At 45.7% G+C, this 14514-nt stretch overlaps 1 protein-coding gene across 1 annotated transcript in view; it reads right to left on the bottom strand.

Annotated features, from left to right (window-relative positions):
- Positions 1-12907: 12907 nt before the first annotated feature.
- LOC112342951 (pentatricopeptide repeat-containing protein At4g02750-like) overlaps positions 12908-14514 on the bottom strand; it is a 1985-nt gene continuing 378 nt past the window's right edge. Inside the window, exon 1 of the mRNA XM_024665631.1 lies at positions 12908-14514. This exon is cut by the window's right edge and continues 378 nt beyond it. Coding sequence (XP_024521399.1) covers positions 12957-14514 — 1558 coding nt within the window. The 3' untranslated portion in view covers positions 12908-12956.

The raw sequence follows: 14514 nt of genomic DNA, 5'->3' as shown, positions 1-14514 counted from the left end.
GCAAATGCAGACATCATAGCATTCCAGGCATTGGCTAGATAGAATAGACTTACTGTGGACAGGACAACAAATTTGGTTTTTGTGGCTTGCAATAGCAGGTTGTTAACCTGCAAAAATGACCGTGACTACAACAAGTTTGTGAGCTACAAAATACTAGAGACAATTTCTCATCCAAAAGACAAGCTTAAGTTAGGAGAGGAAGAGGAAGAGGAAGATGGAAACAATGTTAAAGATTGTGAGGTTGAAGATAATGATGATTTGTAGGATGTTTGAGTAGTTTATATATAATAAAAAGTACTACATTACTAGAATTAAAAATAAAATATTTTTAGAATATTCACTAGAATATTTGTGAGCCATCATGAGCCATGATTGTGTTTTGTGGTTGGGTTTCTGAAACTTAAAGCTTGTGTTTGTGTTCTATGTTCATGTTCATAATTATATTTACTAATGTATCTATAACTGTTGTTAGATACTTCCTCCTTTATCGAGTGATGTTTCAGTATTCCTATCCGGAGCGAGTTCTTTTAGATAATGGTCTTGCATTTATGACTGATGTTTCAAAGGGATGATTATAAAGCATATGAATTTTCAACATTTGGATTGGGATGATTATTTACTGTCTTTTCGGTATGCATATGTCATAGGGTTGTAAAGTTCTGTTTGTGCTTTACTATATAAATTCTTTAATAGTCATGATCCAATACTACTAACAAAGTTGAGTTTACCTTCACAATTGCCATAAGTTGCCGATGCTAAGTTTTGGGATTAGTATTTAATAAACATTCTTCCACTTGTCCAAGTAGAATCTACCAAACACCTGGGCCGTGTACAAATGGGACAAAAACATGTAAGTGATTAATTTTTCCATTTTACTTTAGTCACTTAACTACACCTTTGACCACTTGGAGGACTCTCATTCACAACCTCCATAAGTCCCAGTTAGGATTTAGGGCTTGTTAGCTCTGAGAATGGCATCCATGCCACTCAACCTTTGCACTTGGTCCAAGTGCTCCACGTGTCCAATCCCATGACCAACACCCCAAGGTACCACCGACATATTGGCCTGTTACACTAAGGCTATGGCCATTCACCTTGGTCACACCGGTGGTCTAACGCCACTTGCATCATAGTCCCGTCTCTCAAAGATTGACCATCCATCCATGAGTGATCATCCCAAATCTACTCCTTAGCATCCTTAGGATGCCTGCAAACATGGGGAATAGCCTTCCTCGACAACTCTTTTCCAGTCCCCATCAAGTCCCTTTTTGTCCATGGCCTTGTTCGCCAACACTACCACTAGCTCAAGGCCCAACCTCTACATCCCATTATCCTTTGGGATTTCCTCACCATGTGACCGTATCCTTGGTCACAGCACTAGAGGATTGCTCCTCTTTCTTTTCACCATTTGGGACTTTGGGACAACATTTCGGAACATTGTGGCCTTATGCAAGCTTCATGGGTACTCTCCCCGCCTTTCGCCTTTATGTGCTCTAGCCATGGGCTTAGAGCGAGGTTCCATTGAGCCACGCCAGGTATCCAAGTAGGTAGTGCCACCCACACTTGAACTGGGAGCATCGGCCAGTCGATCTCCTAGGGGAATTAGAACTGGCTCTTGAACACTTCACCAAGCTACCCTGCTTGTTGGTCCGTGTTCACTCTAGTCTTGGACTTCCCAATGGGCAGCTCATCACCCAACACTAGGTACAGCCTTCCTGGGCCAAACTGGCCTTTCCTGGCCAAATTGGCTCCACTGCAGTTCTCCCCCTCACTATACTTTTGGAGCTCACCAAACCCCCTAGGGTCTGGGAGACGAACGCTTTGGGCTTTCACCCTCTTAGACTTGAACTCGGACTTGGACTCAAACTTGGACTCGGACTCAGACTCAGGCTCGGGCTCGGGCTCTGGCTCGGGCTCGGGCTCTGGCTCGGGCTCGGGCTCGGGCTCAGGCTCGGTCTCGGCCTCGGCCTCAGTCCCGGCCTCGGCCTCGGTCCCGGCCTCGGTCCCGGTCTCGGTCCTGGTCTCGGTCCCGGTCTCGGTCTCGGTCCCGGTCTTGGTCCTGGTCTCGGTCTCGACTTCAGACTCCATCTCGGGTCCATCTCGGACTCCATCTCGGGCTCCATCTCAGACTCCATCTCGGGCTCCATCTCAGACTCCATCTCGGGTCCATCTCGGGCTCCATCTTGGGTCCATCTCGGATCCATCTCGGACTCCATTTCGGACTCTATCTTAGGTTCATCTCGGACTCCATCTTAGGTCCATCTTGGACACTTCGACGTTTCATGTGTCGGTCCTCTTGTGTCCCTTTTCTAGAGACTCACTTATCTTTCACTTCGTGCTTGTTCCTTGAGCACTTCGTTGGGAGTTCCACTCCCACTCTCGACCTTTTCAAGTCGAAGTTTTTAGTCCAAACATGTTACACTCGTTTGGCTTTTGCTTTGGCCACTACCACGTGGCACCCTTTCGGCTCCACTTTGGGGCCTAGGGATTTTGTGTCTCACAACTCCGCCACCCATAGACGAAGTTTGATGTCCTCATCGAATGGTAAACCCTTTTCGTAAAGTAACACCCGCATGTTTTACCATTTCCATCCTTGGCACCCAACCAATATTTGTCTATGGTTTGACACCAAAGGCTCACCATGCCTTGTCCACCCTCTAAAGAGCATAGCCTCTCCAACTTAAAGGCTCATTCGACCACTTGTGATGGTTCTCTCCTTTTATTGGTTTAGTTCTCACTAAACCTGTTAGAGACACCTTCTCTAACTCAATCCCATTACTCATTCTCGAGTAGTCTCACTTTCTATTGATATAACCCTTGCACTTTGGAACTTTTAATTCTGATTTTTCGAAGTCAATTTCCTGGGTGTCTCCAACACCTTGCATTGCACATATTGTGCAACTCCACTTCCCCATCCTAGAAAGTTCTCTACTTGAGGGCACTATCATCCTCTCTTCGATTTCGTGCCACCTTTGGCACTAAGTTCCAATTATCATATTTTGTGCTAGGGCTGTCCACATCCCTATCATTTGGCTACCTTATCGCTCCCACCCTTGGAGCTTCCACTTTCGCCACATTGGAGCAATTGGGAATCCATCCTTGGGAATACATTGCCTTTCCCACAATCCGTTAGCACCCAACACTTTAGTATTCTTAGCCTAACTTTGCCATTTGGATTCTTTCCCATGATTCCCATGGCTCTTTACTTAGCCACTAGTCTTTTGCTCATATCCTTGATTGTTGCACCCAGCAACATAGGATCGCTACCTCCATTTTCAAGGTATCCTTTCGGTTCCATAGCAAAGACTCTCCTTTGCCAAGTCCGGAGGGTGTTTACCCCTAGTACGTCTCTTTAGCATTTTCTACTGTAGGCTCTATCCACGGCCCAATTTTGTGGCCCTCCCATGGGTCTCTTATAGAGACTACTTTCCTCGGACTCACTATGCCATCGCATTGACATATCTCATTTCCCTAAAGTGTTTTTCTCACTTGGTCATCTTGACCAAACCACACCATCATCAATAGTTCCAATCAACACTTTGAACTTGGAACTTTATCCCTTAACCTCACAAGGACCTTGTCCTTATTTTGAAGATTACTTAGTGATCTAACCTTGGCACCTTAACAAGTTTGCCAATAGGTACTAGGTCTTCTAGACTTTTAAATTGTTAACCATGACCCCGGGGGCATCCCCCACACTTGGCGGTGCACCCAAGCCAGCCCATCCGGCCAAGGGTCCATAGCAACTGAGACTGGGTGTCCCCATCTCATTCACCCCGTTCTTGGTGCCACTCGCACCAAGTATTCAAGTTAGATATGCCGAGCCACACTAAGCAATTTAACCGTGCATCATGACTCTAAGGCATCCCTCATTTAGCGGTGTGCCCAAATCAGTCTCCTCACTGAGAGTCCATGACCACCGAAAAATGAGTATCCTCATTTTCCAAACCATCACCACGCCCTAGTGATTTAGGACTCGAACCCAAGCACTAGAGGGTCGGGACTCGAACCCAACCTCCGTATATGCATCTACGGACGGCATCACATCGGATGTTTGGCATGACTCCCCACGTCGGTGCACTAACTTATATTTAAAGCGCACTATAGATCACCGCTTAGAAACCTAGTTCCTCTGCACTGCCAAATCTTTTCACTTGACTAGTCTGTGATCATGCATGGACTCCTCCATGCTTGGCCCCATAGGCCACCCCTTTGAAGTTGGCTCCTTCAACTAGGGTATTCGTTCCTCTGACTTGCCAATCTCACTTAGCAAGTCATCCGACCACTGTAACATGGTTCATGCATAAGCGTGAAAGTCCTTAATCATCAACTTTCGTTCAAAGCCCTCTCTTTGAACACTCGGGAACTACTTCCCTAACCTTGATAGCCTTGCCTTTTGGCAAGCTTCAAGACCACGCTTCTGCTGCGCCACTCTGATTTCGCGCGCTCTATAAACCATTTACACTTGGATGTCTAGGTACTTATCTACCTAGGGGAACGTTCAAGGAACTCTGTTCCTTAGCTTGCTAAAGTCTCTCAATTCGCAAACTTTCCAATTACCATATAGTCTAACATGGACAATCCCATGTTTTAGACTCTCCAAGGCATCCCGATTGCTAGTAACAATATGCTTGAGCACCCACTTGATTCTCCACTCCCAACTTCTATAACCACCCTTGGTAATGCCTGTCAATTTCTATGGTTCGATTTTATCCCTTTACTACTTGCCTTTTGGCTTCATACATTTCCTTCGGTTATTCTTCTCTAGACTAGGAAGATAGCTTTGCACTTTCTACCATGCCTTGGCAAGTATTCATAGGGATGAACCTACCCGACAGCCTAGGAAGTGGTTCCTCAATCCGGGTTTGCTCACCTCATAATCCCACACACTAGGATTATCATTGCTACTTATGGGCCTTCATATGCTCATCACTAGCCTTGCCAAAATCCCCTTTTTGGCTTTGTCCAATTTGGGTAGATGGACTTTTCTCGTCTCCACAACCTTGGACATTTGGATAGCACCTCCTATCCATCATTTGCTAGGGATTTTGTCCCTTGGGCATTATTCATTACCCTCATGACACCAAACACCACCTTCTGGTGTTCTAGAGTGTTTGGGTGTCCTAATGATGGTCTTTCTGACAATGAGCATTCCCCTTTCGACATTGACTTTTTATATCGCAACATAAGTAATTTATCCCCCATAAGGGTATATCTAACTTTTTTATCCCAATAATAAATCTTAAGTTTAACAGTTTAACAAATTATTTTGCACCTTTTGCTTAGTTGCCTCATAGTTGTCAAGTCCTACAACTCATTACTGGTGCTTCCACACCTCCATCATTATCTAGGTCACCACACTTTAACCGCATGCCTTCTAGCTTAGGCTATGCCATTCCCATTTCCATTGGGATTCCTTTGGACGGGGTTCTCATGAACCTGCCAACTTGATCTTAAGGCAGCATGCCTTGGCACCTTCGGTGTCTCCACACCATCAGCTCCACAAGCCTACTTTTATAACACTTTTTACTTGTGTCTAGGTATTTTTGCCAAGACCAATATGGTTGTCTCTTATGCCAATTATCCATTAGCATTGCACTATAGAGTTTATGCACAACTTTGTGTTAAAGTTGTTTTCTTCCGGAAAACTCTTTCCCACGACTTTAGCATGGCACCTTCTGCCATCAATAAGATATACATTGTTTTCATGCTTGGATCTCAAGATCCTCCCCATCCTTCGTGGGGCACTACACCATCCCTTAGGATTATTCCTTGACTCTATTGGAGTCATTTAACTTTTTGGACTTTGTTAATCTGACGACTCATGAAGTCCTACTTTTGAGGTGCTAGCTCATTGGAATACAACTCTTTGTATTCATGTCCTACTCACAAGGACCATCTTTGCAAGTGTTACTCCGACACTTGATTTGTTCTCTAGGGGCAACCTTTTGCCCCTTATGACCACTTGTCCATGTGATGAGAATACCAACTCATCCTCTAAGTACACCCCCAACTCCTTGGGTTGTTCCAGCATTTATTAGAGGTAGCCCCGGCTACCATTTCAAGGACTTGTATCCTCTTCCGTATTTGACCTCCCTCGGTCATCAATTCCAGTCTCAAGTTTATGAGCACCAGCCTCCACTATATGAGGGTAATCTTGTGACTCCTTTATTGTTTTGGAGTTTGCATCTTTCCCGTGATCCCAACTATAGTTGTTTACCACAACTACATTAACCCGTTTGCTGCGTCAAACGCTCATCTGGATCACATCCTCAACTCTCTGAGGAAAACCTCATACTATTCCCAAAATCCCAAAGTCATTCCCTTATTGGCCCTTTTCCCTCCACCACATCGTGCACAAGTTCACGCATGAACTCGAGTGGAGAGCCATATCCTCTCGACATGCTACTCCTCGAGGATAGGTCCATACCTAGGACTTTCCAATTCCAATACAAGTGGTGATATACTTGGCCACCAATAAGAGTCGGACTAAGGAACAGTTCCGATACCAAATTGTAAGCAACTAATTTTTCCATTTTACTTTAGTCACTTAACCACACCTTCGACCACTTGGAGGAGTCTTATTCACAACCTCCATAAATCCCAGTTAGGACTTAGGGCTTGTTAGCCCTAAGAATGGCATCCATGCCACTTAACCTTTGCACTTGGTCCAAGTGCTCTACGTGTCCAATCCCATGACCCACACCCTAAGGTACCACTAGCATATCGGCTCGTTACGCTAAGGCCATGCCCATTCACCTTGGTCACACCGGTGGTCTAATGCCACCTGCATCATAGTCCTGTCTTTCAAAGACTAGGCCATCTATCCGTGAGTGATCATCCCAAATCTACTCCTTAACATCCTTAGGATGCCCGTAGACATGGGGAATAGCCTTCCTCGACAACTCTTTTCCAGTCCCCATCAAGTCCCTTTTTGTCCATAGCCGTGTTCGCCAACACTGCCATTAGATCAAGGCCCGCAGGCCTGACCTCTACATCCCACTATCCTTTGGGACTTCCTCACCATGTGACTGTATCCTTGGTCACTGCACTAAAGGATTGCTCCTCTTTCTTTTCACTGTTTGGGACTTTGGGACAACATTTCGGAACATCGTGGCCTTAAGCAAGCCTCATGGGTACTCTCCCTGCCTTTCGCCTTTAGGTGCTCTAACCATGGGCTTAGAGCGAGGTTCTGTTGAGCCACGCCAGGTATCCAAGTAGGTAGTGCCACCCACACTTGGACTGGGAGCATCGGCCAGTCAATCTCCCGGGGGAACTAGAGCCGGCTTTTGAATACTTCACCAAGCTACCCCGCTTGTCGGTCCGTATTCACTCTAGTCTTGGACTTCCCAATGGGCAGCTCATCACCCAACACTGGGTATAGCCTTCCTAGGCCAAACTGGCCTTTCCTGGCCAAACTGGCTCCACTGCAGTCCTCCCCCTCACTATACTTTTGGAGCTTACTAAACCCCCCAGGGTCTGGGAGACGAATGCTTTGGGCTTTCACCCTCTCAGACTTGAACTTGGACTTGAACTCGGACTCGGACTTGGACTTGAACTCGAACTCGGGCTCGGGCTCAATCTCGGCCTCGGCCTCGGCCTCGGTCTCGGTCTCAGTCCCGGTTTCGGTCTCGGTCTCGGTCCTGGTCTCAGTCCCGATCTCGGTCCCGGTCTCGGTCTCGACTTCAGACTCCATCTCGGCTCCATCTCGGACTCCATCTCGGGTCCATCTCAGACTCCATCTCGGGTCCATCTCGGACTCCATATCGGGTCTATCTTGGACTCCATCTCGAACTCCATCTCGAACTCCATCTTGGGTCCATCTCGGGTCCATCTCAAACTCCATCTCGGGTCCATCTTAGACTCCATCTCGAACTCCATCTCGGACTCCATCTCGGGTCCATCTTGGACACTTCAATGTTTCATGTGTCAGTCCTCTTGTGTCCCTTTTCTAGAGACTCACTTATCTTTCACTTTGTGCTTGTTTCTTGAGCACTTCGTTGGGAGTTCCACTCTCACTCTCGACCTTTTCAAGTAAGAGCTTTTAGTCCAAACATGTTACGCTTGTTTGGCTTTCGCTTTGGCCACTACCACGTGGCACCCTTTTGGCTCCACTTTGGGGCCTAGGGATTTTGTGTCTCACACAACACTACAACTCCTATCATTATCCACTTGTAAAGTACAAAGTGGATGACTTGGTGTTAGTCTATTTTCCTAATCTTATAATACATAATTTGTCTAAAGGGCTCATTGCTTAGTGGAAGGGACCATATTAAGTGTTGTGGAAAGGATTATATCAGATGTTGCGGCAAGTTGGATTACAAATTTATAAGGTTTGGCATGATGTTTAATATGTTGATCCTCTATAAATTGTGCATGTACAACAGCTAAAATGCTTTATACAAAGGGATCAAGAACAACTAACACCACTTACAGATCTACCGATGCCTCCTCCTAAGGTTCGTCCAAATCTTGTTCGCTAGTGTATGGCTATGATGATATATACTGATATTAGCATTGCAAAATTTTGATAAACATTAAATTAGTTTCAATCTGAACCACTTGCTTTTGCAAATAAGCTAGGGTTTTTAGGTTAATTGATATTCACATTTTTGTATTCCATTTCCATATTCTATGCACTTATATATATATAAAAATTGTTTTATGTGAATCTATTACTGTTAACATAACTTGAAGGCCTTGTTAGAGATCTATTCCTGCCATCAAATTTTTATATTTAATAACAAATATAAAATATAAAAAAGTATAATAAATTATATATAAAACATTAAAATATTAAAAAATTTAAAATATCACATAAGTAACTAATCTTATCTATTGAAGTTGATTCTTCAAAATAGTTTTGAGCTACTTACTTATATGGTTATTTAAAATTTTCAAACATATATTAAAGTTAGAGAGAATATATTTCTATAAAAAAAATGACAAAATAATGCTTAATTAGAACAACAAAACAATGAACAAACAAAAAGAAATGATGATTCATTAGCCTTCACATTTTAGTAATATAATTTTGCAATGATCACCAATTTTTAAATTCACACTATAGTTATATAATATAGAAATTAACACAGTTGATTATTATTTGTAGAGTATATATAACTACCACTATATATTTAAATTTTTATAAAATAGAACACTCATAATGTATATAATTATAGATAGAAAAATATTACATAGTCATTACTAAATATCACTAAGTAAATTTTATTTTCTAGCTTTCTTTAGAAAAATTTTCAATTCAATAACAACCACTTTAATTATGAATTAAAAAAATCTAAGAGCATTGGTGCATAGCTCTATATTTGTTGTTACACTAGGATCATACATATCTCCTCAAGAATGCATGTCCATTTTGCAATTTAATTAGGACCACACAAAGGGCTAAGAAATTCTTAAAAGGGAGCCAATGTATTTGTCTAGTATGGGAGATGAAATAATACACTTTAGTTTATAACTAAAGAAGGTTCATACCTTGTGCCTTGGCTACATGTTTAAGTGAAAACATTGATTTAGCACTAGCCAACATTCGGGTGCTTGGGTACTCGTAAGGCATGTTTAACATGCTTTGGAGCATAGCAATTGGCTTCAAATTTTATGGTGGAGTCACTTTAAAAGTGAATAGCCTAAAAGCAGTATGTGCTTGTGAGATTTATTAAAAAGTTTCACTAAGTATTTATTTCATTAAAGAGATGTTGAGAATTCTCCTTAAGAGCTCCTTCATGAAGGATTTATGGAGACTGAATTTTAGAGAGGGAGAGAGGCAAGAGAGATACAGCATAAAGTTGGAAAGGAAGCGCAGACAAGGAGAGGCACGCTAGAATGCGTAGTCGCTACAAGCAGAAGTCTTTGGCCGCTATGTGAAGCCACCACCGGAAGAGACAGAGCAAGATCAAGTTGTGAATACTGCTGCTCGGTGAACAGATTCTTGGGTGATTGTTTTGAGAGCCAGGAGAGCTCTTTCGACGCGAATTGTATACGGCAATTGGACGACTATCAAGTGATAAACTTTTTACCGTTCATATCCAGTGTCATTACTACTGATGAGATTTTCCAGCGTGATGATGGTTCTTGGAAACTATAGCTCAGTGCACGTTCGCCGCAAAGAACGACCAAGCTTTGGTCTAGCGCTGAAGAATCCGATCAAAACACACTCGAGTGAAGAACACAGGCAGGAAAATCGCTCGAGCAAAACTAGAACGGCGGGATTGATCTATGGGTGCTGTGTTGCTCGCAACTCTGGAGCAGTTCACCACGAACTTGGGAAAGTTGACATTCCTGTGGGCGACTGTGGTTCTCCTGGGGGGATTCGTGACCGATATGGAAAGATACGACTTCTACTTCATCACAGTCCTGCTGGTCAGCTATGGTATCCGGAGCTTCCGCTTCCTCAACCTGACCAAAGGCTTCAAGAAACCAAAGGTGATCTCCCTCATCCAGCAACTCTTCATCGTTCTCTTCGTGCTCACCACCATCGTCCTAGTAATCCTCTTGGACGTCGGCCTCACCATCTTCGTGCTCCTCCTGCTGGTGCTCAGCCTTCTCGCATTCGGGTACAGTGTTGGTTCCGAGCGCTCGTTCGTCATCATCTACAACACGGCCCTGTACAACGCTGAGATCTTTCTGGCTCTCCTCAACCTGGGAGCCTCGATCCACTGGCTACGACCACCGCACTACAAGTATCCAAAGTCGAACGAGTTCGTGGCAATGATCTGCTTCTTCTCGATCGTTATCGCCGAATCGAGCTTGTTCCTGTGCAACCGAAGCTGCTGGCAGATCATATCAGTGAGGTACAAGCTGCGAAAGAAGAACAGGGACCGACCGAGATTTCTTCTGGAAACGAAGTCCAAATTCTTCGTTGCCGTGTACGAGACGACGCTGAGAGATGGAGCCATCAAGGGGCTAAGGATGAACTTGGTCGACTACGTCGCGAACGAGTTCTTGGAATCGAGAGGCAACCGGGAACTGAGGAAGAGCTTGCTGATGCTGGATGCGGTGTCCCACTGGGAAGAAGAAGATCAGATAAAGCGAAGTGGGAAGCTCCTCTTGGGATCTAAGCGTGAAGTTGTGGAGCGGCTGTTCGAGTGCATGGGCCACAAGTACGATCTCATGTATAGGCGAGCGGTGATTTCTCTAGTGGCCGAGATCTGCAAGGACGAGAACGCGTTCTTCGCTGTGGCACACGTCGTCCAGGCCAGCGACACAGGCATCTCGCTTCTGGTGAAAGCGCTAGAGCCGGATACCAACAAGTCAGTGCTGTTGTTGCTAGGAAAGCTTGCGGCATTTAGAGAGATTGCCAATCCCGTGCCGAGTGTGATCCCGGACTTTGATTTTGCTCAAGAGGATACGCACAAGAAGTGGAAGGATTCTCTCCGCTATAGTTTCAATGGCGATGGAGATGATCCAGTCAGGGTCGATGTCGAGGCAGAGATCCAGAGCTCCAGGCAGAAGATCGCAAAAAATTTGAGGACGCTACTAAGAAAGAATCAGGACTTGACAAGGTACCTGGCGAATGCTCTCTTTTGTTCCTCCCAGGACCTCCAGGACCTAGCTCTAGACGCTCTCGCGGCATTGGTAGCCTATGATCCCAGCAATGGTGATCTTCTCCCTGGCTACAAGAGCGTCATCTATGGTTTGTTCCAGCTCGTCCGTGCCTGCGAAGCTGATCTGCGAGGAAGCAAATCGGCAGTGGTGCTGGATCTTCTCTGCCGGAAGAATCGCCAGTATCTTGAAACGCTGCTCGATGGAAGCGGCAGCAGCGACGATGTTATAGCAGTTCTCATGAACGCTCTCTCCTTTGGGTTGGATCATTACGATGCCGAAAGGAGCAAGCACACGATGTCGATTCTATGCGGCCTCCACGACCAGAAGCTGTTGAGCGAGGAGCAGGAGAAAGCACTGGACATTGCAAAGATCGTGGACATGGTGACCACTATGACGAGCTCAAGACCAAGTGGCCATGGCTTGACCAGGGAGAGCTAGACCACAAGGGATTGATCATTTGAATGCTGGCATTAGAAGTAGCCGAGCTTTGATCAGCTGTCACATTTTGAATATACCTTTTATTATTAAGTAAGAAACAAATTTTATTACTTATCAATTTTTAATTATTATACAAAATAAGCCCAAAACTTTTATACAGGATCAAAGTGGTCCAAATTGAATTTAATCCAACATGAGCAAGTGATCTGAATTGAATCTAATCCCACAGTTATCAAAATTTCACTCACGATATCTATACTGTCACAATTGTATATAAATGCCATATTTGAAACAAATGCTTGAGCACAATGCTTTCTTGTGGAACATAATTATGCCCAAATATGCCCAGTCTAAGCAGGTTATTAATGTGAAGTTCACCTTCGATGCAATCTTGTAACTCTGAGCACAATGTTGGATGCTTTCAAATAGTGATTGATTTGTTCTTTGAATTATAATGTCAATAATCTAATTATAAAACCTGAGATTATTTTAGGAAAAGACATGAATAACATTAGTATTAGATAGGCTATAATATTCTATAAATATTTGAATAAAACTTGAAACCAAGCATTGATGATTGCTAATCTGGGGGCTTGCTAGTGCATGTTCATTAAAAGATTGAAATGAAAATACTTTTCTCTTTCCTCTATACTTATTTTGAATGAACATTAGCGCTTACAAGCTTCTTTCATATGTGGATGCGTCTTTCACATCCAGCATTTGAACAATGTCACAATGTCGTGCACACCTCACAATAAGCTTGGGTGCTTACCACAGTGAACCAGATCACCACGGTGTCCACAGGGCATGGCAGGAGAAAACATTGGGCTCCTCGCACCAAAGATCCCTGGACGACGAGATTGATCTGTACGCGGAGCTCCTTGGCGGACGCTCCATCTCGCAATCTCCAGCGCTGGGCCGCTCTCAATGACCGTGGAGCGAGAGTAAACCATTCAATGGCGGGTAGGCACTAGACAGTTGGACAGCAGCACATAGCTCGAAGCTTTTGCCGAGTCGAGCTCCATCACTCGCTCCATAGCCCGAGCAGCAAAATCAATGCTTCCATGCATCTTTCCAGCACCCAGCAGCGCAGTCCATTCCCCAACATCCGGCGCAAATGGCATCACCTTGGCGAGCTCCTCGGCCTCCCGGAGCCTCCCAGCTCGTCCCAGAGCATCAATCACGTAGAGGAAGTGCTCTGGCCGGGGACAAATCCCTCGCTCCTGCTCCAGGCACGCAAAATAGTTCATGGCCTCGTCGATCAGTCCACCGTGAGCACAGGCCTTGAAGAATGCGAGGAAAGTCACGTCGTTTGGCTCCAGTCCTTCCCTCTCCATCTCTCGGAAGAGCTCCAGAGCTTCGCGGGTATGCCCATTTTGGGCATAGGCCGTCACCATTGCCGTCCAGGAGACAACGTCGTGTTCTTCCATCTGGTCGAAGAACTCGCGAGCTTGATCAACGCGACCACTCTGCCCGAAGATCTCGATCATCGACGTCCACGAGAGCTTGTCTCGCTCGGGCATCTGGTGGAAGATCGTGCTCCCCTCGCAGAGATATCCCTGCTCCACACAACCGGCAAGGATCGCGTTCCATACCACGAGATTTCTCCACGGCATTCGCTCGAAGATCGCGAGCGCTCGATCCATCTGCCCACACTGGACGTAGCCGGCAGCGATCGCGGTCCAGGACACGATGTCTCGCTGGGGCATGCGATCGAAGAGCTCGTGGGCGAGCTCGATCCTCCCGGAGCTGGCGTAGCACGAAATCATCGCGTTCCAGGAGATCACATCCCTGTGTGGCATTCGATGGAACAGCAGCGTGGCTTGCTCCAGATCTCCATGCTCGGCAAACCCCTGGATCAACGAGTTCCACGACACCACATTTCTCTCGGGCATGCGATCGAAGAGATCCTTGGCGCGATCCACCCTGCCAGCGGCGGCGTATCCATCCACCATAGCCGTCCACGATAGAACATTGTGTTCTGGCATTCGATCAAAGAGTTTCTTCGCCTCAGAGATCTCTCCCCCGCGCTGTGCGTAAGCTGCCACCATAGCATTCCAGCACACTATGTCTCGCCTCTCCATTCGATCGAAGAGCTTCCTCGCCTGGATCAAATCGCCTCTCTGGGCATATGCTGCGATCATAGATGTCCAGGCTTCCATCACTGGCTCCGGCAGCGAATCAAAGATCCTTCTAGCCTCCTCCAAGTGATTCTTCTGCGTGTAGCCAGTGATGATCGTGCTCCAAGACACACTATCTCTCTCGGGCATAGCATCGAAGAATCTCCGTGCTTGTTCCAAATCCCCGCTCCTGATCGCTGCCTGGACCATCGAATTCCAAGACACAGTGTCGCGCTCGCGCATTCCAGCGAAGAACCTTTGCGCTTCACGGAGATCCGAGAGAAATCCCAGCACAGTGTTGCAAACTACCACGTTGGGCTCGGGCATCTGGTCGAAGAGCTCGCGAGCTCGGCCCAGATACCCATTGTGGGCATACGCTACAATCATCATG

This window comes from Selaginella moellendorffii, unplaced genomic scaffold (genome assembly GCF_000143415.4).
Source record: "Selaginella moellendorffii unplaced genomic scaffold, v1.0 SELMOscaffold_125, whole genome shotgun sequence".
Lineage (NCBI taxonomy): Eukaryota > Viridiplantae > Streptophyta > Lycopodiopsida > Selaginellales > Selaginellaceae > Selaginella > Selaginella moellendorffii.
This window is presented reverse-complemented; position numbering and strand designations above follow the sequence as displayed.